The sequence below is a fragment of the Sarcophilus harrisii genome, chromosome 5 (assembly GCF_902635505.1).
Source record: "Sarcophilus harrisii chromosome 5, mSarHar1.11, whole genome shotgun sequence".
NCBI lineage: Eukaryota > Metazoa > Chordata > Mammalia > Dasyuromorphia > Dasyuridae > Sarcophilus > Sarcophilus harrisii.
In genome coordinates, this window is record NC_045430.1 from 89,265,635 (window position 1) to 89,289,516 (window position 23,882).

At 53.2% G+C, this 23,882-nt stretch overlaps 2 protein-coding genes across 2 annotated transcripts in view; one reads left to right on the forward strand and one right to left on the reverse strand.

The window, feature by feature from the left end:
* The window catches only part of SPRYD3 (SPRY domain containing 3), a gene marked incomplete at its 5' end in the record, with an annotated part of 18,684 nt that extends 17,276 nt beyond the window's left edge, over positions 1-1,408 (forward strand). The window contains one exon of the mRNA XM_031940183.1: positions 22-1,408. Coding sequence (XP_031796043.1) covers positions 22-156 — 135 coding nt within the window. The remainder of the gene's footprint in view (positions 1-21) is intronic.
* On the reverse strand, positions 1,076-22,127 carry TNS2 (tensin 2). The gene is made up of 30 exons (XM_031940184.1): positions 20,876-22,127; positions 17,960-18,068; positions 16,907-16,944; positions 15,952-15,990; positions 15,689-15,727; positions 15,502-15,551; positions 14,627-14,798; positions 13,880-13,930; positions 12,549-12,671; positions 12,006-12,070; positions 11,671-11,754; positions 10,419-10,531; positions 10,275-10,335; positions 9,898-9,973; positions 9,590-9,719; positions 9,364-9,429; positions 9,034-9,238; positions 5,702-6,510; positions 5,440-5,637; positions 5,116-5,272; positions 4,368-4,960; positions 4,085-4,174; positions 3,776-3,901; positions 3,511-3,603; positions 3,344-3,421; positions 3,090-3,167; positions 2,794-2,962; positions 2,644-2,712; positions 2,480-2,509; positions 1,076-2,295 (listed from the first exon to the last, which is right to left on the reverse strand). Exons 1-30 carry the CDS (start codon positions 20,948-20,950, stop codon positions 2,157-2,159), a joined length of 4,125 nt encoding a protein of 1,374 aa, XP_031796044.1. The 5' UTR covers positions 20,951-22,127; the 3' UTR covers positions 1,076-2,156.
* Between the last annotated feature and the right edge of the window lie 1,755 nt (positions 22,128-23,882).

The window sequence follows — 23,882 nt, forward strand, 5'->3', positions numbered from 1 at the left end:
GCCCGCTTCCTGTCCCCACAGGTGTTCTTCACTCGAAATGGCAAAATCATCGGCAAGAAGGATGCCCTTGTGCCCCCTGGAGGCTTCTTCCCCACTATTGGGATGCTGAGTAGTGGGGAGAAGGTCAAAGTGGACCTGCACCCTCTGAGTGGCTAGGGCTCCCACGGCACTCCCTCTCTCCCTCCTTCCAGGACCGTACACCCAGTTCGTGGCCTCTCCTCCCCGCCCTCTTCCTTCCCCTGGCCCCTGCCCTCCTCCTCCTGGTTTGAGGAGGGCTTTATTCTGTCTCTTGCCCTGGCTTGGTTGAGCACCAGGCCTAGTCTGCCAGGTCAGGCGGTTCTCCAGCGTCGGCCTCTCTGGTCCTGGTGTCCCCTTCTCACCATTCCTTAGGGCTGAGGCCCCAATACAACAGGGATGTACCAACAGGACCATGCTGCCCTGGACATTTTTGCCAGTGGCTCTAAGGCCCTCTCCTTTCCCAGGCCCCTGGCTCCTGGTCAAAGCAGGGCGAGACCCGGTCACCGGCCTAAAAGGGCCAGGTTTGTGCCTCAGTGTAAAGCTACAATATCCTTCCCTTGACCCAAGGGCTGGACACTGCACAGAGCATCTAGCAGTTTTTAAAATGCCAGCTTTGCCTAAACCTGGGGCAGTTCTCCGAGGTGGGACTGGAGAACCAGACCACTCCAGTTGGTCTTGCTCAAAGATCTCTGCTTCCTTCCATCTCTTTTGTCTACTGAATGTCTGTGATATTTGCTGCTTTGGTCTGTCCCTCTTCCCGCCCCTGCTGGCAGGGCTTGGGGTGAGGCTCTTTGCTTGTACTGACTCTTGCCCCAAGTAGTCTAGGGACGCCCTCTTGTTGTACCATTGACCCATGGAGAAACCCCTGCATTTCTCCAGCCTCTCCAAACAACTTGGTGCCAAGTGCTGGGGAAGACGCGGCTCCTTTGGCTTATTCTGGAGTTTCTTCCTGGTGCCAGCCCCAGGACAGGTGTGGGGGAGTGCAGTGACCCCAGAGCCCTTGCTCTAGGCCCTCCCTTCCTTCCCCTGTATCCCCCTCCCACTTTTCCTCTCGGGGGAGTGGGATGTCTGCTTGCTGCTTGTTCACATTGCCCAGTTTGCGTCAGTGTTTGATTCCGACTCTTATGCTCTCTCCCCTATTCCCACTCTGGGCTCTCCCATTCCCCTTCCTCCTCTCTGTGACGGGAGACAGGAGCTCCTTGCCCTGGTTGGCACAGAAGGAATGGGGCCTGTAGGGGAAAGGAGGGTCTGAGCTGCTGTGCTGCTGGGGGACCTAGACCTCTGGCCTCCCTCTACCCCCACCTTCCCTGCACTATGATGTATGAAATGTATGTACAGACCAGAGATGTTTATACAGCCAATAAAGATGGAGTTTCCATATTTATCAGTACGGCTGGGATGCCCACATCCTTGGCAGGAGACGTTGGCTTTGCAGTGTAGTATGGGACAGGGACCTAGCGGCTTTTAGTGACTGGGACTAGCACTGGGGACACGGGGAGTTCAGTTGTGCACAAGGGGTACTCAGATGCAGTCACTGGAAAATGGGAGGCACATGCATGATCTACAGCCAGGCAGGGAGAGGAAGGTGGAGGAGACAGAAGCAAGTGACTCGTCCCCCTGCGGCCCCCTACAGCTTCAGTACATCACCAGCTCTTACTAAAGCTCATAGAAATTCTTTATTAGACAAAAATAGACTCTTTTCTTTTTCTTCATATAATTCCCATCCTGCTCTCTCTGTTTGGTGGGAGTAAATAGGAGGAGGGGTGCAGTCCTCTCCCCTTCCCATTCTCCCTCTGCTCTGGCCTGCAGCTGGCTGCAGCCCCTCCCAGACCAGGGTCCTCTCAGGCAGACCCCTCTGTGGCTTGGTTTCTGACACCACCCCCTCCTGTGCCCTAGCTCTCCCCTTCCCCTCTGTTCACCTACAGTTGCCATCACTTGTGCCCATCTGGTCTGTGTGGCAGGCTGGGGGATGTGGTGGGGGTGAGGAGTGGGGAGTGTCACAGGGAAGCCCCTTGCTCGTGCATGGGGGTGAGGGCTGCTGCTTTTTTCTTAATCCACGTGAGGGGAAAGGTCAGTGGGAAGGGAGGCCAGGAGAAGAAGGGGACATTCATTCAGGATTGGCCTTCATCATTCCCTCTTCACTTTCTCTGACCCAGCAGAACTTTGGTGATGAAAGTGACAATGGCAACTGCTGGCTGGTCAGGATCGAGCTCCGAGAAGAGATGACATACATTTTCCCAGGGGCTGCCTGGCTTCCTGGCCACAAAACCAAAGATCCTGGGAAATGAACAGGCAGAGATTGAGGGTGGGCGGAGTCCTGGAAACACATTAGACATTGGGGTGAAGCTGTCTGTGGGGGAAGGAGGAGGATACCTGGCATGGGAAGGGAGCAGCGTGGGAAATGCTTGGGCTCTGCGGGGGAGAGGGTGGGCTCGGGTTCCAAGGGGAGCAGAGAACTTACTTAGAGGTGGTTCCATCCGTGTTGGTCCATCTGCAGTAGAAGAATAACTCGTGTTAGGAGCCTGATGTAATAATACTGAGGGCGGGGAAGTTACCCGACTTCCTTCCAGGAGGGAATGGAGGTGCAAAGCCTTGGCCGGGGCGGGCCGGTTGTAGGGCCATTACCTTCTGTCCTGAGGGTCTGTGCTGCAGAAGGTGATGCTGTTCACTGGATAATGTCTCCGGAAGAAGAGCCTAGAAATGGGACATACGTCAGCCTTGGGGCCTCGGGGCTCTGAGTGAAATAAATCTGGGTTTGGGCTCATCAGGACTCACTTTCGATGGTTGTCGGTTAGTGTGATGCCTTGGGCTGACACCTTGAAGTGGACGGTGATGGGCGTGGGGCTGGGGCTGCAGCTCAGAGCGGATGAGCTGGCCCGGGCCACGGCTTGGGGGCCCGTCAGGGACTCAGTCTCCACAGATGTCAGATAGAGTACGCTGCAGGCTGGGGGCATTAGGGCCGTGAGGAGACATCATGAAGGCCGGCAGAGAGAGCTCTACGGGCCCCCGAGCTGCTGCTCCCACCCTGGATCCCTGTGAAGTGGCGGGGGGGGGGGGGGGGGGGTCTGTACCTGCTCCCTGCCGCAAGAGGTCTGAAGCTGTGCTCATGTTGGTGTGCACTGAAACCTCGGGGGTCTTGTCCAGGGGATCTAGTGGGGAGGGGATGGGGAATAAAGAATGGAGTCAGAAGGGAGGCTCTCCAGAATCCCAGCTATCTCCCTCTTGGGGATGGGAGTCAAGATGCTTCCAGCCGGGTTACTTCAGGTTTGCCAGTGGCCTGCAAGCTCAGCCACCAGCAAGGAGAAGGGGAGTCCAGGGTACCCACCTTTACTGGGGATTCTGAGGCAGCAGGGAAGGGAGATGGGGGCAATAGAGTGTTGGGAGACCAGAGCTGACAGGCTGCCTGTAGGGTGGAGAAGGAAGTTAGGACCCTGGTTTCTCTTTGCTTCCTCATCAGCCATATCCCCCCCACATTTCTCAAACCCTTCTCACCAAAGTGGGGTTCACTGGGGCATCCCTTGATTTTCACTCCTTTGGGTCCTGTCTCAATGAGGAAATGACGGACCAGCTGTTCCAGGGGGTCACCTAAGAAAGGGAGGGCAGGAAATGCTTTCTACTCCAGAATTCCCTCTGTGTCCTAGTTTCCCTTAGAGAAAAAAAGGGTCCTCTTTCTCTTCTCCTCGGCCCTTTCCAGTGCTCTTGCTTCTGGGGAACCCCCCCCCCCGGGTGGTGCGACTTTTCTGTGCTCCCCATTCACCTTTACAAGCCTGGGCACTGGGTGGGGGGGTGGCCACTTTGAGGGCCAGCCCATATGCCCCTTGGAAGGAGTGACTGTCTCGAATCAGGAACGCGCCAGGCTCCTTGTCCTTCAGCAGGGAGATGGCTGACAAGCAGGAAGGAGAGTGATTGGAGCCTCCTGCCTGCTCCTCTCCGACCCTCCCAAGAAAGAGCTCTCCAACCTTCCTTCCCCCTGCCCGAGGTGGGAGTGACAAGGGACAGAGAGAGGGACGATGTGGGGATCGAGCTGGAGGGATCCGGGGGCCGAAGAGAGAGATTGCCCGCTTACCTTGGTCTCGGGACAGGTGTGGTTTATACCAGAACTTGGACGTGTCCTGCACAAACTTGACGTTGCTCTGGCTCTCTTGGGGAGAGGGATCTAGGAACAGTGGGATAGTGGCTCCAGCGCCCACCTCCCCCTGGAAACCTACCTTCTCTCTCTAGCCACCTCCCCAACAAAAAGGGTTTTGCCAAAGTCTCTCAGAACCACTGTCCCACCAACATTAAGGGCCTGCCATGCGCCAGTGCTGTTTTAGGCAGAACAATGAGCATCCTGGAGCCCACACGGGTACCTGGAGAACTGGGGTCTTCATCCAGAAGCAGGGGAGCGAAGGTGACGTGATGGGTGGCCCCTCGGCCCGGCGGAGACGCCCGCTCCCCTCCCCACGGCCGCCCGGCCTGCTGCCCACCTGCCGGGGGGTGCCGTTTCTCAGGCAGGGGGGGCTGGACAGTGCCGTTGGAATCGTAGGATGCGGCCAGCGGGAAGGCGGGTGTGGGGGAACACTGGGGGGGCTCGGGGGCAGGCACGAGCCAAGGCATCTGGGCCGGCACGGGCGTGAGGGGCGACCCGTCCGGGCTGTCTGAGGGAACGTGAGGACCCTGCCAGGTGGCATGGCGCAGGCCGGGCAGCGTGGTGGGCACCGGCACCCGGGGATGGGCACTGCCAGGGTACACGCCCTGGCCCCTCTCCTGAGCCCAGTCCCTGGGGGAGCCGGAAGGAGAGGCCGAGTGGAAAGGGCCCGAGCCCGGGGGATCCTTCCCTGCTGCGGAAGGCAGCTCCGGAGGCTTTTCGACGTTCCCCTGGGCAGTGGTGCGAGCGCCGTCTCCAGGGCCCAGTCTCAGGGCAGGTGCCAGGCTAGGCGACCGATTCTCTTGATTCTGAGGGCTGTGCAGAAATGGATGGAGGGACTAAATCAACATGGAGACCCTCAGGTCCTCACCACCTCCTAGAAACTGAGGGTAGAGCTCAGATGATGCGGACCTTTCGGCCAGGCCCTTCCCAGGGGGCCCGGCGCCGGCTCCCACCCGCGGCTTCCGTACCTTTCCTTTCCCTGGACGGGGCTACTGGTATGGAGAGGGGTAGGGGAGCCCGACAGATCGGAGGGGGCACTCTCCACCCCCTGGGCATTTGGGGCTGCCCGGGGGAGGGCGACGTGCCCCCCGGGGCCCTCCTGCCACAAGCCCGGTTCCGGGGAATCTGCGGAAGGGAGGGCACAGTGAAAGAAAGGAAAACGGGCACAAAACCATCCGTCCCCGGGGCGGCTCCATGTTCAGTTCCCCAGTCTCCGAGCCATTCACCAAAGGCCCCGCGCTCTCCCGGACCCGCTTTGCCCTTCCCCCAGCCGCAGCCCCAAGGCCCCTCACCTGCAGGCGCCACGCTGCCCGTCTGAGCCAGGTGCCCCGGCAGCGGGTACCCATCCCCGCCCTCCTCGGGAGGGACCACGTAACTCAGCTTGCCCGGCGGCGGCGGCGGCGGGTAGGAGGGGCTTCCGGGCAGGCCCGGCAGGGGGTGGATCGGCCCCAAAGCCCGGCCGGGCGCGCCAAGACCTGGGGTACTACCGCCTGGGCCGTAGGGCCATCAGGGGCGGGTAGGGGTGTCCAACCCCCGGGCAGAGGGGCGGGGCACCTCTCCGCCCCCGGCGGCCTTGGGGGCTTCGGCAGGGGATGGGCAAGGGCTGGGAGGTGCCCAGGCGGCAGCAGGAGCGGGGCCGGCCGCGCAGAGGGTGCAGCAGGGGCTTCCCGGCCCGCGGCCGTGCCCGCCCCTCTCCAGGCGAGGGGAAGGGCGGCCGGGCAGCCATTTCTCGGGAGGCCGCGGGGGCACAGCGCTGCAGCCCCCGCCCCAGCAGCACCACGTCCCGGTAGCCCGGCAGGCGGAAGCCCAGCTCCCCGTGGGCCTGCTTGCCCAGCTTCGGCGGGTACGGGTACGGGCCCTCCGAGAGTGACCGGCACAGCGGCCTCTTCTCCAGGGCCGCCCCGCGGCCCGGAGGCCTCGGGCCCCGGGCCGGCCGCCGCCCAGCCCCCCCCGCCGGTAGTGCCCGTGGGGCCCCGAGGGTCCGAGCATGGCGACAGGAGCAGGCTGACCAGGCCCGGCCTCGGCCCGGGCCCGAGGGGGCCCCACCGGGCAGCTTCCTCCCGCCCAGAATGGCGCCGCCCACGCCGACGCCGCTGATTCCAAGGCCCAGGAGGCGGTTCCTGGAGCCCCGGGGGGGGGGGGCGCGGGGGGAGCGGCCGGCTCTGGGTGCAAGAGGGCCCGTCACTGTGACGGGAGCAGCGGGGGGGTGCTGGTGGCCAGGGGGCCGGGGCCCGGACAGGACGGCTGGCCCAGGGCCTCGGCGGGGGGGAACCGGAGGAAGGGGAAGGGGGGGCTGGGTTTGGGGCCGCCAGGACCGGCCCAGGTGGGGGCGCGCTTTGTTACCCGGGCTTTGTTCTTCCTGACTGAGGGGTGGGCGGAGAGGGGATAACGGGGGAAGGGGGGAGAGGGAGGGAAGGAGGGAAGGGAAGAGAAGGAAGGGGAGGAAGAAAAGGAGGGAAGGAAGGAAAGAAAGAAGGAAGGGGAGGAAGGGAGGAAAGAGAACAAATGAAGAAAGAAAGGGAGAGAGGAGGGAAAAGGCAAGGGAGAGAGGAAGGGAAGAAGAAAGGGAAAGAAGTGAAGGGGGAAGGCGAGGAAGAAAAAGAAGGAAAGGAAGGAAGGGAGGGAAAAGCATGAAAGGAGGGAAGGATAAAGGAAGAAGGAAGGGGAGGAAGGAAGTAAAATAGAACAAATGAATGAAGAAAGAAAGGGAGAGAGGGAGGGAAGAAAAAAGGAGGGAGGAAGGAAAGAAAAGGAAAAAGAAGGAAGGAGAGGAAGGAAGGGAGGAAAGAGAACAAATGAAGAAAGAAAGGGAGAGAGGAGGGAAAAGGCAAGGGAGAGAGGAAGGGAAGAAGAAAGGGAAAGAAGTGAAGGGGGAAGGCGAGGAAGAAAAAGAAGGAAAGGAAGGAAGGGAGGGAAAAGCATGAAAGGAGGGAAGGATAAAGGAAGAAGGAAGGGGAGGAAGGAAGTAAAATAGAACAAATGAATGAAGAAAGAAAGGGAGAGAGGGAGGGAAGAAAAAAGGAGGGAGGAAGGAAAGAAAAGGAAAAAGAAGGAAGGAGAGGAAGGAAGGGAGGAAAGAGAACAAATGAAGAAAGAAAGGGAGAGAGGAGGGAAAAGGCAAGGGAGAGAGGAAGGGAAGAAGAAAGGGAAAGAAGTGAAGGGGGAAGGCGAGGAAGAAAAAGAAGGAAAGGAAGGAAGGGAGGGAAAAGCATGAAAGGAGGGAAGGATAAAGGAAGAAGGAAGGGGAGGAAGGAAGTAAAATAGAACAAATGAATGAAGAAAGAAAGGGAGAGAGGGAGGGAAGAAAAAAGGAGGGAGGAAGGAAAGAAAGGGAAAGAAGTGAAGGGGGAGGGCAAGGAAGAAAAAAGAAGGAAAGGAAGGAAGGGAGGGGAAAAAGGAAGGGAGGGAGGGAAAAGCATGAAAGGAGGGAAGGATAAAGGAAGAAGGAAGGGGAGGAAGGGAGGAAAGAGAACAAATGAAGAAAGAAAGGAGAGAGGGAAAAAGCAAGGGAGGGAGGAAGGAAGAAGAAAGGGAAAGAAGGAAGGGGGAGGGCAAGGAAGAAAAAAGAAGGAAAGGAAGGAAGGGAGGGGAAAAAGGAAGGGAAGATAAAAAGAAGGAAGGAGGAAGGAAGGGGGAACAAAGAAGAAAGAAAGGGAGAAGGAGGGAAAGGCAAAAAGGAAGGGAAGAAAAAGGAAAGAAGGAAGGGGGAGGGGGAAGAAAAAAAAAAGGAAGGAAGGGGAGGGGAAAGGAGGGAGGGAAAAAAAAGGAGGGAAGAAAAGAAAAGGAAGGGAAAGGAGGAAAGAGAACAAATGAAGAAAGAAAGGGAGAGAGGGAAAAAGCAAGGGAGGGAGGAAGGGAAGAAGAAAGGGAAAGAAGTGAAGGGGGAAGGCGAGGAAGAAAAAAGAAGGAAAGGAAGGAAGGGAGGAAAAAGCATGAAAGGAGGGAAGGGTAAAGGAAGAAGGAGGAAGGAAGGGCTAAGAAAAAGAAAGGGAAAGGGAGGGAAGAAAAAGGAGGGAAAAAAGAAAAGGAAAAAAAAAGGAGGAAAAGGGGGAAAAAAGGAAAGGAAAGGTAAAGGAAGGAAGGGGGAGGAAGGGAAATAACAAATGTGGAAAAAAAGAAAAAAAAAAAAAAAAAAAAAAAGGAAAAAAAAAGGAAGAAGGGAGAGAACAAAAAGAAAGAAAGGGAGGAGGGAGGGAAGAAAAAAGGGGAAAAAAGAAGGAAAGAAGGGAAGGAAAAAGGAAAGAAAAAAAGGAAAAAGGGAAGAAGGAAAACAAGGGAAAGGAAGGGAAGAAAGGGAAAAATGAAGGGGGGGGAAAAAAAAAAGGGAAAAAGGAAGGGAAAGAAAGGGGGAAGGTGGAAGAAGGAAGGGGAGGAAGGAAGTAAAATAGAACAAATGAATGAAGAAAGAAAGGAGGAAAAAAAGGGGGAAGGAAAGAAAAAAAAAAAAAGGGAGGGGAAGGGGGAAAAACAAATGGGGGGAAGAGGAAAAGGCAAGGGAGGGGGGAAGGGAAGAAGAAAGGGAAAGAGTGAAGGGGAGGGAAAAGAAAAAAAAAGAAGGGGGGAAAAAAAAGGGGGGAAAAGGCAGGAATAGGGTCTTAAGAAATGAAGGGGAACCGAAGAAGAATAGAAACAGGGGCGCTTGAAAATTCTGTTTATTATGTGCTTTAAAAAGAAAAGTAAAGTGTACATAATAGAGATCTTCAGACTTGTGCACGGTTTCCTTTTCCCTGTCTATTGTGTATGTGGGAAATTATATCATTTTGTTTGGCATTTTAAAAGTTCAGAATTTTCTTAAAAACAAACATAAAAACAAAGAGCAGCTGTCAGTATAAAGGAAGAGCTAGGAGAGATCAAAAAGAAGAGAATGAGAGCACAAAAAAGGTGGTCATGGGGGCCAGAGGATCATCAGGGACCCTGGAATGATCTCAAACCACCCCCTTGGACCATCCCCCCCTCTTCTCCTGCCCCTCATACCATCCCCACTGTCCTCATGGTGTTGGTTAAAGTTTTCATAGGAGTCCCAGCGAACAGCTGAATCTGTGGTGTTGTAGTCAACAGAAACAGATGCATCATTTCGTGGGGGTTCCCGACCTAAAAGAGGGGGAACATAAGTACTAGTTTCAGAGGGTGGGCAGGCCGGAGACCCAGAAGAGAGAAATGGGAAGTGGGGAAGCACAGACAACAGAACTGACTGAAGCACCGGACTTGGGTCTCACCTTTTATCTTCTCAGGGCCAGAGGAGAAAACAAATTCCACTGAGGCTTGGAAGGGGAATCTTTCATCTGGGGAAGCAGGAAGACAAGAAGCCTGAGCAGAAGGACCTTCGAGATCACCCCCAAGTTCCTCAGCCACTTCTGCATCTGTGAGTCCCTTCCCCTACTCTCAGCACAAACATTATCTCTGTATTCTCCCATCCCAGTTCCCTGCTCCCAACATACTCACCAGTCCAGGCCTCATCTAGTTGGTCCTTGGAGAAGGTGAGGTGGGATCCATGAATGGTACATGTGTGGAACTGAACCCGGAACACCAGGGTCCGCTCTGACTCCCGGCCCCCCTTATGATAGCATGTCACCTATTGGGGGCAAAGAGAGAAAAGGGCCTTTAGGCAGTCGGCCTCCATATCAGCCACCACCTTGGCTCACCCACAAGGAATATCTTCTGGAGATCCCCTCTCCCTGCTTCAAAGTCCGGATACTCTCCTCGATGCCCCCAAGACCTTCCCTTTCTTCCCCTGGCTCAGCTCTTCTTACCAGGACATCACCTTTGAGGAGAAGGGCAGGCTCCAGGCTGATGCAAAGCTGTTGGGGTCCTGGGTTTGAGATGTGACTTAGGGGAAAAGGAGAGGAAAGGCGAGGATGAGACAGGAGGCTGACTGAAGAGGGAGCTTAGCCACTTTCTGTCTAATGAGATGGGACCCAGATGCCCAGGGAGCTAGGACCTGGAACCATCTGGGGAGGAAGAGACTGAGGTTAGAGACTGAGGCTTTGGGGGGTAAGGAGGAAGTTGGAAGAATCAGGAGAGAGCAGGGAATCAGGTTTCTCAGCTGGGGATGGAGCCTCTAAAAAGGTAAGGGACTGAGGGTAGGGGATAGGTACGTGGGGAGGAGTAGGGGTAGAGGACAACTCACTAGACTCCGGATGTATAGACTAGCTGCATGGACTGATAGATCTTGAGGAATGGTTGGTAGCCTGATGTGGAGAAGAAGGAGGTGAGGAGGAGGAACCAGAAAAAGTCCGGCCCCTCCCTGAGCCCCCACCTTTGTGGGACTCACCTGTGCCTGGCTCAAAGGCAGGTAGGACGGGCATGAGCACATGGTGGAGGAACAGGGGGCTGCTGTTCATTCTGATGGAGCCAGAGAGGAGACCACTGAAGTAGCTGATGTACCTGGATGGGTCAAGTCAATTCACATGTAATTCATGGAAGGCACTGGGCAGGGCAACGAGAGGGAGGAAAAGTGCTAGACTAGTAGGGAAGGTAGTTTAGGCACACAGATCATGAGGTTACAAAACAAAAGTGCATAAGATGGGGGGAGAAAAGTTACATGAGGTCTGAGCAAGGAATGAACATTTCTAACTGGAGTCAACACGGCTTCACAGCAGAGATGGCTGTTTCAGAGAAGAGAACTATATACTCCTCTCTCTATTCTGTACCAAGCTTTTTTTTTTAATCATAAAAACCTGCGGCAGTCCCCTTTCCTGAGTCACAGATTGTTGTTTCTTGTTTTATTTTGGGTTTTTTTAAATTCACAATTGAAGGAAATGCTTAATTTTGATTAGAGATTAGTAAGATAAAAATGTATAGGTTTTTTTTTTTCCCCATCTAAATGCATCCTCTGAAATCTATTCACAGCTCTCTTAAGGATTTGTGGATTGACTCCATGTTAAGAATGCCTGTCCTCAATATGTTAAAAACCAGTTTACATATATAACCTATATCAGATGGCTTGCTAGAATGGAAAGGAGGGAGTAAGGGACAGAGGGGGAAAATAAAAATTGGAACTCAAAATCTTACAAAAATGAATGTTGAAAATCATCTTTACATGTAATTGGAAAAACAATACACCACTAAGACAAATTTTTTTAAAAGATCTATAACTAGAAGATCATCGTGAACAGTAACTGCCATGTTGTAATGATGATCAACTGAGTTTTGGCTATTCCAATTGAATCGATACAATTCAAGACAATTCCAAAAGATTCATGATGAAAAAAATGCTATCTCACTCCAGAGAGAGAAATGAGAAAATCAGTACACATTCTTATAAATTTGACATAGTTCTTTATATATTTTATAAATGAGACCTTTATTAGAAATACCAGCTGTAATGTTTTTCCCCAGCTTTGTTCAATACAAATTAAAGTGTAATTTTTTCACTTTAAGAAAAAAAATTTGTGTCCTGGATCATTGCAAAGAGCTCTTTTCCTAGCACGGAATCCCTAACTTCCCAGCAGACAGGCCCCCTTCCTCCGGCCAGCCCACATTCACCCCAGCCACTGTTCCCTTCCTGAGGACCCTCTGCTCACCTTCTCTGAGAGGGCTGGAATTCGGAGGCCACCTTGTCTTCACAGAACTTGCGCATGGTGAGAGTGGCCAAAGCCTGGTCTTCACTGGGAAGAGAGGGAGTAGCAAGAGAGTTATGGAGGGAGCATCTGGATGAGCCCCCCGACCCATTTCCCAGTGACCCCCACAATACTGGGCGCAGGGAGATGGATCTGGGGGATTAAATAAGAGGAGTTTGAGCTTTAATGCTTTCTTAATTGGTGCTGCGTTTAACCTATGAGGTTTTGTATAACAGTGAGAGGAGGAGCGGTGACTGTAAGGGAGTGGAGGGCAAGCTTTCCGAACCCTCGCCCCGCACCTGGCTGAGATCTTGCTGTAATGCATGTAGGCGGCCACGATGACGCCCAGCTTGGCCTTGTTCCCCTGGAGCAGGAGAGAGAGAGACAGAGAGAGGGCTGGAACCTGGACGAAGCCCTCAGCCCTGCCGCTTCCAGCCCTCTCAGTCCTCAGCTTCCAGCCCTCTCAGCCCTCAGCTTCCAGCCCTCTCAACCCTCAGCTCTCTCAGCCCTCAGCTTTCAGCCCTCTCAGCCCTCAGCTTCCAGCCTTCTCAGCCCTGCCGCTTCCAGCCCTCTCAACCCTCAGCTCTCTCAGCCCTCAGCTTCCAGCCCTCTCAGCCCTCTCAGCTTCCAGCCCTCTCAGCCCTCTCAGCCCTCAGCTCTCTCAGCCCTCAGCTTCCAGCCCTCTCAGCCCTCAGCTCTCTCAGCCCTCTCAGCCCTCTCAGCCCTCAGCTCTCTCAGCCCTCTCAGCCCTCTCAGCCCTCAGCTCTCTCAGCCCTCTCAGCCCTCAGCTCTCTCAGCCCTCAGCTTCCAGCCCTCTCAGCCCTCAGCCTTCCCGCCTGTACCTTGCAGTACAGAACCACCACGTGCTGGGGGCTGGAGCTAAGCCAGTTTTCCATGGCTTTGCAAATCGAGCACAACTTGTCCAGGGGGGGTGCGTGTAAGTCTGGCCAGCCAAAGTCCTGGACCTGCAGGAATCAATCAGTCAACAGGCATTTATTAAATTCTAACTATAGGACAGGAACTGGACTAAGGGCTATTATTGTTGTTTGTCCTTCCTTCTCGAAAGGGGACCATGACATCAGGAAGGAGATGTCCTTTCCCACAAGTCGTGAGGTGGGGCTGTGCAAAGTCAGCAGCTTCAGTCTCTTCTCTGGAGCCATCTGGATCCAGGGGCAAGATATGGATCAGGGTGACTTCGGAGGGCCCCAGATCCAGTGAGTGACCTTGACCTTGTTAAGTAAGGTCCTTCCCAGGCTGTTTGTCCCAGTCAACGCCCAGGAAAAAAGGGTAGGTGTACTCTATCAGATTGTTCACTAGTGTGGGGAGGGGGGAGATAAGGAAAGGAAGGAGGGAGAAAAAAAGACTTGGAACTCAAAGTTGTATAAAAATGAAAGTTGAAAACCAGTTTTGCAAGTGATTAGAAAATTAATATATTATTAAAATAATTTTTTAAAAGGATAGGTATAAACAACTAGAGCCCTGGGGGGTGCCAAAAGGTAGGTATACTATATCAGATTGTCCACTAGTTTGGGGAGGGGGGAGATGAGGGAAGGAGGAAGAAAAAAAATTGAAACTCAAAGTTGTATAAAAATGAAAGTTGAAAACCATCTTTACAAGTAATTGGAAAATTAATATATTATTAAAATAAATTTTTTAAAAGGATAGGTATAAATGACTAGAGCCCTTGGGGGTGTCATATAGAATGATGAGTATGAACTGCTTGAGGGTGGGAGAGAAGAGATCCTGGGATCTTCTTTGATGATCTGTGCTAAACTTAGATCCCAGAGAATCATAGATTTAAAGGTGGAAGTATCCTTAACGATGACCTCAAGGTCAGCTAGTACAAACTCCCCATCTTTCAGATAAGGAAACTGAGGCCCCAGAGAAGTCAACTGATTAGACCAAAGTCATATAGGCAGTAAATGCCTTTCCTCTGTATTTCCTGTAGCCTGGGATCCATCTCTCTGTCACATCTCCCCCTCCCCCCCATGCCCCCTGAATCTGTTCTCTCTGGCAGATCACAGAAATCCTGCTCTCAGAGAGTCTGTTGGAGGGCTGGGGATTCCCCCTGAGAGCCCAACTTCTGCAGACAGGAAGCTCCCCTTTACAGGGAAGGGGCAGCCTGGCCAGGTTTCCTCCATCTGGAGGCCCAGTGTGGGCGGCCCTAGCCTACCTTGGGGTTCAGTCGGTTCAGATCATGCCGTTTCTCTGACAGGTTGAAGAGCTGCAAAAGATAGGGACAGAAGAAGGGCTGGAATTGTGATTTCATTGATATAGGGAATTCCCGGGATCACAAAATACACCTCTGTTTTGTAACTTGCAGTCTTCAAAGAGAGCTGCTAAGTGACTTCCCAAAGTCATACAGTCAGTATCTATCAATCTATCCAAGTATTTATTAAGCACCTACTGTATGCCAGACATATAGTATATGTAGTAATATGCATTAAGTGCTGGAGATAAATACATATAAAAATGAAATAGAGAAGGGAGTAAGCATTTCTATTTATAGTACTTTCTATATTCTACACTCTATGCTAAGCACTATTACAAACTTTATCTCATTTGATCCTCATAACAACCCTGGGAAATATTAGGTGTTATTATTAACCCCATTTGAGGAAACTGAGGCAGAAGTAAAGTCATTTTCCCAGGGTCACAAGCTAGGACATGTCTGAGGCTAGATTTCAATTCAGGTGTTCCTGATTCTATACCCAGTACTCTACTGAGCTACTTCAAGGTCTTGAAACTCTATTCTCATTTTATAGCAGAGAGAGGGCTTGCATCCTGATTTTAAGATTACAAATCAAGCTTTTGGGTCACTAACATGGGGCAGCCCAAAGCTGTTAGCCTTGGAGCTCGTACCCAACCGGGCCAGTCCCCTCCTCCAAGCCACTCTCCCAGGTACGGCCGTGTCTCTCACCAGGTAGTTGTCCCGGTGCTTGGACTGCAGCACGTGGGCCAGCTCCCGAAGGTGGCTGCGATGCCTCTGCTCATCGAACCTGCCTGGGAAGGCAGCGGCCAGGATTCGCTCGGTCACATAGGTCAGATCCAGGTCCCAGCGGCGTTCCATGAGTGGGTCCAGGCTAAAACTCCTGGCAGTTATATAGGAGGAATGTAGGAAGTTATATAGTTACGTAGGAAAGTTATAAAGGAATTATGTAGGAGAAATGACCGTTAAAAGGGCAGACTTGGGGTCGATCTCAAAGCTCTTAGTGGGAAGGAGTTAGGAAGAATTTTCCTCTCCTTGGCACTCCAAATAGGACTCCTGGGGAGGTTAGAGAGAGAATCTCCTCTCCCTGGAACATCTGAATCTCTTCCTCTCTAAAATTATGGAGGAGTTAGGGTGGTCATGGGTGTTGGGGAATCACGCAACCTGGAAATGGCAGATGTCACAGTGGGGGAGGAATGGGGAGGATACCTGTGACATTGGGCAGAGAAGTAATGATACAGAATTTAGAGCTAGAAAGAGATCGTGTCTTCCAACTTCTTTATTTTATAGAGAAGAAATCTCTGGACCTGCTAAACGATTTCTCTGAAATCACACAGGCTATAAGTCCTAGTGAGCTGGCCTTGGAATCCAGATCAACAAACTGATTGATCAATATTTATCAAGTGCCTAATACTCTTACTCCAGAATCCTTTCCACTGCATCATGCTGGACTTTGGGCAGGGTTGGGAAACAAGTGGCCAAGGGACAGGAGTTGTTCATCTACAGCTGGGCAAGCAGGTAGATGTCTGCTTAGAGTTGGGAACTGAAGGGGGTCGGACCACCCCCCATCCTCCCCATCCCCCTACCTAGGCAAGGTGCTCCTCTGCTTGGAATGATTCAAAGACTTAGTGGATCCCTGGTGAGAGAAAAACTTTGACTGGGTCTCCCGGCCCTCCCCTCCTCTCCCACCTCCCCACCAGCCCCTTTGTAGGTTCGAAGGCCATTGTTTCCCTGAGTAACCCCCTTCCTCATTCCTTCTTACTGCCATCTTACCAGGTGTTCAATGCGTCTGACCGGGGCAGTGTTTCTCCGCTAGGAGGAAAAAGAGGCATTGGATGAATTAGTGGTGGGAGCAGTCCGAGACAGTCTCTGGGCAGCTAGAAAACTGTCTATGCCAGGAGAATGAGACCCGAGAATACGGATGGGCACCAAGATGCCAACTGCTCCCTGAATGCGCCTACAACCAATATTGAAGGGTGATCCAGAGGAGTCAACCCACCCATCATATCTTGTACGGCTTCTTTATCCATACTCACCAGCTCCACCGGAGGCAGGGCCTGGCAAGCCGTGGTCACCTGGAAGGAGGCCTTAGTGAAATGGGGACCTATGCCACCGAGGCCCACTCCCTGCAGTGATGGGGACTGGGGGTCTCCCCGGTTCAAGGTGAGATGGCTGAAGGGCTGTGGGCACTGGCTGAGCACCGACTCTATATAACGGAGCTCTTACAGTCTCCCCTCCGGCCTCTCGGCCTCCCACCCCCCCAGACCCCTTGCTTGTTGCTCTTGGCTCCCAGCCCCCTCCCCACACAGACCCCCATTCATCCCAGCCTGGGGCCGAGGAGCTATATATAGCACAGCACAGGCGGGCAGTGGCTGAGTAGGGACACTAGTGTCTTTCATGGGGGAGAACCCGCCTCTAGGCAGAGCTCCCCCCCTCCTGCTGAGTCCCTCCCCCTTCTCCACACCCTCGATCCCCAAAGCGGTGACATTGCTGGGCGGTGGGGCTCCCTTTCCAAGAGGCTGGGGGTGGGTGGGCAGGATCTGGAGGTCCCGATGACCAGCACTGCTCCAGCTCTGGGGGCCCCTCTGGGAGTCCAGAGCCTTCTTTGAGAAGGGAGGAGAAAGCTGAGGCTGTCACCTGGAGTCCCACGCTCGGCTCCCCTTCCTCCCTGCCGGGCTCACCACCCCTCTGCCCCCCTTCTCTCTACTGCCGTCCTCAGTCCAGCTGCAGCCTGGGCACATCACCAAGACAAACTCCCAATTCCCCCCTCCGCCCAGCTCGTGACACCCCCTGGAGGTGGAGCCTGACAGCCCTTAAAGGGACAAACAGCCTCCCCCGGCCAGTGCAAGTGGGGGTAACGAGGCCCAACACAGGGGGGAAGTGGGGGAGGGAGAGGACAGGGCCCTCCCTGGGTGCCAGGCTGGGGGGGCCTGGGGGTCAGCTAAGCCCAGGGTTATCTCTGGATGCCAGGCTGGGGGACAGGGGGCTCACCTTGGACTCGCATTTCCGGTGCGCCGCTGCTTTGCAGACTGAGGGGGGAGAAGGATGAAGAGAAAAAGGAGGGAATAAGAAGAAAAACGATGGCTTTGGGCCAGGGCCTTTCTCCTTGACCCTGGAAGGGAAAACCTAGGGATGCAGCAGAAGGGAGCCTACTGGGAACATAGGGAGGAAACATGGATTTCCTCAACAACGGATGTTGACAGGGATAAAAAGGAAAAAGGGAATGGTGAGTGCTGTAAGTGGAGAGTAAGGAAGAGGAATAGATAGAACTTGAATATCATGGGCGGGGGCCTAGGAGTTTTTAGAAGGGAATACAAGGCTGGGAATGGGGTGCCTGTGTCTGAGGGGCAGGGAGGAAGCGTCTTTTAGTGCTGGGAGCTGTCTGAGTGATAAGGAACGCTGAGTTTTGTGGATGGCTCTGGAGTGAGGCTGGTTTGGGGGGAGATGGGCTCCCAACATAATTCATAAGGAAATGGGTATTCAAAAAGTGAATATTATAAACAGAAAAAAAAATTCTCTCTCTCTCTCTCTCTCTCTCTCTCTCTCTCTCTCTCTCTCTATATATATATATATATATGTATGTATGTATATATATGAGAAAGAGGGGGACTGTTAGTCCTGGGAGCTGTCTGAGTGATGAGGGGACATTGAGTGAGGTAGTTGGATAGTTCTGGAGTGAGGCTGGTTTTGAGAGAGAGGGGCTTCTAACATGAGTCACAAAGAAATGTGTATTCAAAAAGTTAACATACATGTATAAGCAGAAAAACATTAATTTTTTTTAATAAAAAGAGAGAAGCTATTAGGCTCTGGAGTGAGGCTGGTTTGGGGGGAGAGAGTGTTGTCTGGACGACGAGTGGTCATCAGTGAGTTCTGATGGATTTGGAGGGACAAGGACTGTTTCTAAGGGGGCAGCTGAAGGAAAGAGTAGTAGGGGTGGGAGAAAACTCCTGGAAGAGGACAGCTTGGGAATATGGGGAAGGGGTTGCTCAGTTTAAATGGGGGTGGGGAATCTCCCGAGTAAGGGAGAATGCCAGGGGCTCTCACCTCGACACACCAGCCCGGTCCCTTCAACTGTCACCTTACAGGCAGTACAGGCTGGTGGCTTCTTCCGGAAAACCTTCTCCCTAAAACTGTGTGGCTCAGCCTTCCCAGGCTGGGGACACAGAAATGGACAGATATTCATTACAGTTTGGATGGGATGCTGTCCCCAGAGTCCGTGCCTTGAGCCCTTCCCCCTCCCCTATCTCTCTATCAGGGCTGGGTTTGTCAACCGGAAATTATAAAGGGCTACAATCCACATTTCTTTCCTTCCCCCCCAATCTCACAACTCTCCAAACCCCTAGCCCTCCCTCCCTGCCTGGAAGGTATACAGACCCCCCTAGGAAGCCGCTAATTCTGGGGTGGAGCCCTGGCCCCGGCCTTTCAGTCTCTCCCCTCGCTCCTCCCCAGGGAGGAGGAATGTGCTTGGAATCTGCTTCCTTTCCTAACCTGGGTCGGACATCGCGGGCTCCTCCCAGGATCACACTTGTGTACATCACGTGGGCATCAATGGTACAGTGCCCTCACGATCCCTGCCTACCTGGCCAAGCTGGAACATGGGCACCAAGCCCAGGGAGGGGCCTAAGAGCTGGGTTCCCTAGATCTAAACCAGAGCCTGGAAATCAATCGCCAGTGCTTCCTCTTTTCTTGCAAGGGGCTGCGGAGGCCCCCTCAGTTCCCTGACCCTGTTTCCATTTCCTCTGCCCCAGGGAGGCCTTCTTTCCCTCCTTTTCACCCTCAGCAGTTCCTGGGAAAGTCACCCGAATTCAGCAGATGGGACCTCCCGTGGTGTTCCTGAATCTAAGGTCTGGGACATCTGGATCTCATCTGGCCCTCATTAGAGAGGTGGCCTGAGCTGGGGATTTCACCCCCAGTCCCTTGCCCCCTTATAACATTACCGGACATCCCTCCTCTCTATCCTCTCTCCCCTTTCCATGGGGCATTACCAACTGCTTGCTTAGTCAGGTTTGCTCATTGACTGGGTTGAGGTGGCTGCTTTAAGAGTGAGAAACAAGGAAGGAAAAATCGGGGTAGTACAATAGATAGAGCCAGAAAGAGGGGTTCAAACACTGCTGAACATCCGTTTGTCTCAATTTCTTCATCTGTAAAATGGCAACAATAGCACCTACCTAGGGGTTGTACAGTCTTTAGTACGGTAGACTTTACACTTTGAAAATGCCATATGAATGTTAGTGGTTATTATTAAGTAGACCTAGGAAGCAGCCTGGAGCTTCTCAGGTTGGATAGATGCCTCGGAGTCCGAGACTGCATTCTAATTCCAGAGCTCTCCTTCCCATGACAAAAACTCAGAAATTTTGTTCTGTGACTGAGGCCTCGTTTGCAAAATGAAGGGGTTGGTTCAATGGTCCCCAAGACTCTCTGGGTTTCCTGGCTTTGCTTTTTGGGGGTCAACATCCCTCTCCTCAATGATAAATTGGTGTGGTAATTGATGACATCTTCAACCCACTCCCAATAGCCCAACAACCAAAAACAATACTCTTATCCCAAATTCAGTCTTTTCTAATATGATTAGTTCCACCCCACCCCATCCCCCCAAATATCTTTCACTAATTTAGAGCTTGAAGGGACCTGAGAGGTCATTTAGTCCCACCCTTTCTCATTTTACAGATTGGGAAACTGAGACCTGAGAAAAGATGATTGGCCGTGGTCACACAGATTCCAGAGGTGGAATTTTAACCCCGTCTTTTAACTTGATATCTGGTTCTTTCTCCAACACTGATCTGCCTTTTCCACATCTAAATTTCCGTTTTAGGTCATAGCCCCAGCCCACCCATACTGACAAAGATCACTTCCTGTTAAACAGTTCAGGTTTAGAGAAATGTCGTGCTTCAATTTTCCCTGTCATTTGAGCTGTATGGCCTCCTTCTGTCCTCTCAAGGAGAGGGGATCCTCCCATATCCAGGCTTACAGGATTCGAGGCAAATTGCTCGTCCTATAGTCCCACCATGGATGGGAGGGCGCTGGGATGAAAGACTGGGGGAGGCAGGTCTTGCTTTCTAATTATCTGCCCCACCACAGTCTCATTATTGCCTTAACCATCGTGTTCCCAACTCCAGCCCAAACAGCCTCCCCCTTCACCCTCTCTTTTGCAATCCCCTAAAATACTGGATGGAACCCAGGAGTTTTTCCACACTGGGTCGACTCCACCAAACCTATCGGTTTTCTCAGAAACCCAGGCAGGATCAGAGCGTGTCGGTACATTTTGACATTAACTAAGGTCGGCCCATAAGATGCAAACGCACAGTGAGAACTGATTATGTCCGCGGGCAAGAGTACAAATTCTAACACTGCCCAGGTCTCTATTCCATATCCTGGGGCAAGAAAACTCCATCCTAACTCCAGCAAAATTCTCACTTCCACAGAATCCCACAAACCCTTTGGGAGGAAAGGGTCGCTCCTGTCCAGCCTTCCAGCTTAAGCGGAGGCCCACCAGGGAAGCAGAAAGTAGTCCCAAAGAACCCATCCTGAGGGACAAACTAAGTGCCCCTAGCCCCAAGCTAGGGGAAGTAGGAGTGCCGGGATTGTGCCATTGCTTTCTCCCCGCTGGGGAGTCACTCCCACCCCAAATTTCTGTGGAATGCAAGCACCCCCTGCTTTGTCCGCAGATGGATTGAGAAAGTGGCCGGTTTAACAGGAAAATTAAAAGGTAGAAGAGGACCTAGGAGGGACCGGGTTAAAGGATTTCAAAACCCATTTCTCAATACCCATATTTCCTCTCCCATTCCGCCCTCTGCCACCTTCTACCTTTCTGCCAGGGGGCCATGCCCCAAAGAGAAAAAAGCCCCGCTCCCTCATTCTGCCTCTGTGGGATTCTCCCCTTTTCCCCAACTGGTCCTCCAAGCTCAGTCCCACTTAGGACCCCCGCGCCCACCCGACCGCACGGTGCCTGTCCCCTCCTACCCTGCACACAGCCCGGGCGCTGTCCCTCCTCCCCAGGGCTCGGAGCAACCTCTCCACTGGGCTGCTGGACTTCATGTTTCCCCGGGAGGCCAAAGGCCACCCGGGCTGGGATATCTGGGGCAGTGCTGGGTGGACACTGGGTGTCCGGCTGGGCGGGGGAGCCGGGAACAATGAAATGACCGGGCCTGGGGCTTCCTGGAAGCCGCAGGATGGAGGCGGCTGCTTCCCTTGGGCGGGGGCTGGGACAAGAAGGGGGGGAGGGTGGGTCTGGCTTGTGTCAGATCTGGAGGTCCACCCCTGCCTGGAGGTGGAGGGGAGTGCTGAGTGGGAGGGGGCACAGCTAGGCTTCAGGAAGTGGGGGGGGGGGCAAGAGAGGATGGGGAGAGGGGGTGGGGACAATATCAGATTATATTCCCAAACTCTATCCCACTGGGTCAGTTCAAGGATCCAATCGGATCATATCCTTCCCATCTAACGGATGGTGGCTGTTTCTAGGGAATCTATCTCATGGGGAGGGGATCGATGGAAGGGGAAATCCCAGGATCCTCATAGTTGGTGTTTGCCCACGTCCGATCCTAGTCAGTCCCTTGGGATCTGGAGCTGGTCCCCCTGACCGGGATCCAGATGTCAGGGAGTTCGTGAACAACGTGGAGGCAAAGGAAGAAGTGGGGACAGAGTGTCCCGGTTAGCCTAGCGCGTTGGGAACATTTTGTGCCCCCAGGGACTTCCTGGCCCCTCCCTCCATAGGCAGGAGGGCCCTGGGAGCCACCTTGGCTTCTTATCACCTTCTCCCTGCCTCCCCCTCCTCCCCTGTAGTCTGGCAGGAACCTAGGAAGGGGATAGGAGCAGGACCCCTGGACACCTGAATCCTTCTCTGGGGAGGTGGGTAAGAGGGGAACCCTTTGATCTGCTTGTGCCAAGCTGGCCATGCTATAGGGGCTGGGGGGTAGTTTTCTGACCTGAGGGACCATCCAATCCCTTAGCCCAGATCACCAAAGAGCCCTCCTCTGGGAACAATCGTTGAGCCCCGAGTTCTTCCTGGTGTCATTACTGACTCTGTAACCATAGCCTTTAACCATCCTGATTCGTCTCCCATTGGCTGACTGGTTCAAGTCCCGGCTCCTTCCCCTCCCCATCCCGGCTTCATCCTCGCTCCCCACATCATAGTGACAGGAGATGAGAGCCTAAAGGTGGCCTAAGGGGACAACTCTTCATCTCAAGCCCATTTCCACCTCTTCCCAGCACTCCGCAGCCCTCCAACCCACTCCTATTCCCCCCCATCAACCCTACTCCACTCCCTCTCGTCACCTTCATGGCTGCCCTTGGATGGCTCCCCTCTCTTCACCCAGCTCAGCTCCAAGAGTCCAGGAGGACAGGACCAGAGTCTCTCCCCCTCCTTCCCACCCTCCTCTTCTTTCCCCTCCCTACCACAGGCCTCCGGCCTCCTGGGAATTCAGCCAGCTTCCTGTCTCAGGAATGGGGTGGAGGTGGGGGGTAGAAGGGGAGAACTAAGGAAACCCTAAGTTTGTCCTTGAATACAAGGGGTTCAAGACCTGGATTTCCAGGATTAACCGTTTAGTTGCCCTAACCACGACCTGAAAGCTTTGAACTCCCAGGACCTGAGCAATCACTCAGAAAGAATGTGCCACCCCCTCCTTCATTTGCATCTAGTTTGCATGGTATTTACTGAAGGTCAGCCTCTGCCCAGGCTGTCCGCCCAAGCCCTCCTTTCTGACGGTATCTGTCCTACCTCTGATTCCCCCGTCCTGCCCTCTTTCCCCTGAAATTCCTCACCCGCCCCTCCATGCTTGTCCCTAAGCCCCATGCGGGGGAGGCACTGAATTTGTATATAGAATGTTATAGACTGGAAAAGATCTTAGGGTCCAGTTAGTTTACTAAATTGTAAACACCGAGAAGGCAGACACCTTGACTTATCTAAACTGTCTCCCCCAGCAGTTAACAGTGTTCTTCTTTCAGTAGATACTTAATCTTTGTTGAGTTAAATTGTGGGAGTGGGCTTAGGGAAGGGAAAAGGATTTGCTTGCCCATCACTCCTTGCTTCCCCGTTAGGACTGGCCCACCCTGAAAAGTATCTTGGTTCTAGGCCCATCCTTCTCCTGCCCAGCTGTCCCTTTCGTGTCCTAACAGACCACTGAGATACTAACCTCAGAGAACTAGGAAACCCCCACCAAAAATCTTGTTCTTTACTATTTTTATCTCCTCCAATTCCTAACTGGATTGAGGGAGTGGGTGCTGCTAAATCAAACCAGAGCCTCCTAATGTCCCTTGCTTCGGGCAGCATCCGCCCCTTCCAGAGAGGATGGCGATGAAGAAATCGGAATTAGGAACAAGGTCTGAAACATCCAAAGAGGCTATGCTCTCTGCACTGAAATTCAAAAGGGGAAGGCACTGGATCTTGGGGCCCTTATCCCTGCCACTAAGTCTGGCCAGGTTTCAGGACACTCCTGGAATTGTACCAATGTGGCAGCAGGACCCTGGCATGATACTGTACGTAGGGAAAGGCTGTTACCAAGAAGATGGAGTGGCAGGTGATTTTTTTTCTTTCTGGTTCTCATCACCTCTAAATCGAATTTCTCCTTTCCCTTTGGTCAAACTACAAAAACCTGGACTCTATCTGTGGCCCCTAGTTTCCTTCCCTTCTGGACTACTTTGCTCCATCTCCATCGCCTGGCACTGGATCACAGCAGCCTCCTGCTAAAACCTTCCAAAATCCTTCCCTCAGTTATCAGTTACCGACTTGAGTTCGGTGCTGGGACAGACATAAGGCACTATATCACAGAAGTGATTTGGGGTCAGCGGGGGACTCCCGACTGGCATCTTCATAGGAGAAGATGGGTGGGATCCGGAGAGAGAGCGCTCTAGTCCCCTGCCATATTGTATGGTGAGAAAACTCACCTTGATGTGGCTACCTAAGGGTTAAGGGAGGAGGACAGCAGGAGTATTCGCCCCCAGCCCACAAGAAGCTCGGTTCTCAGCTGGACTCGGG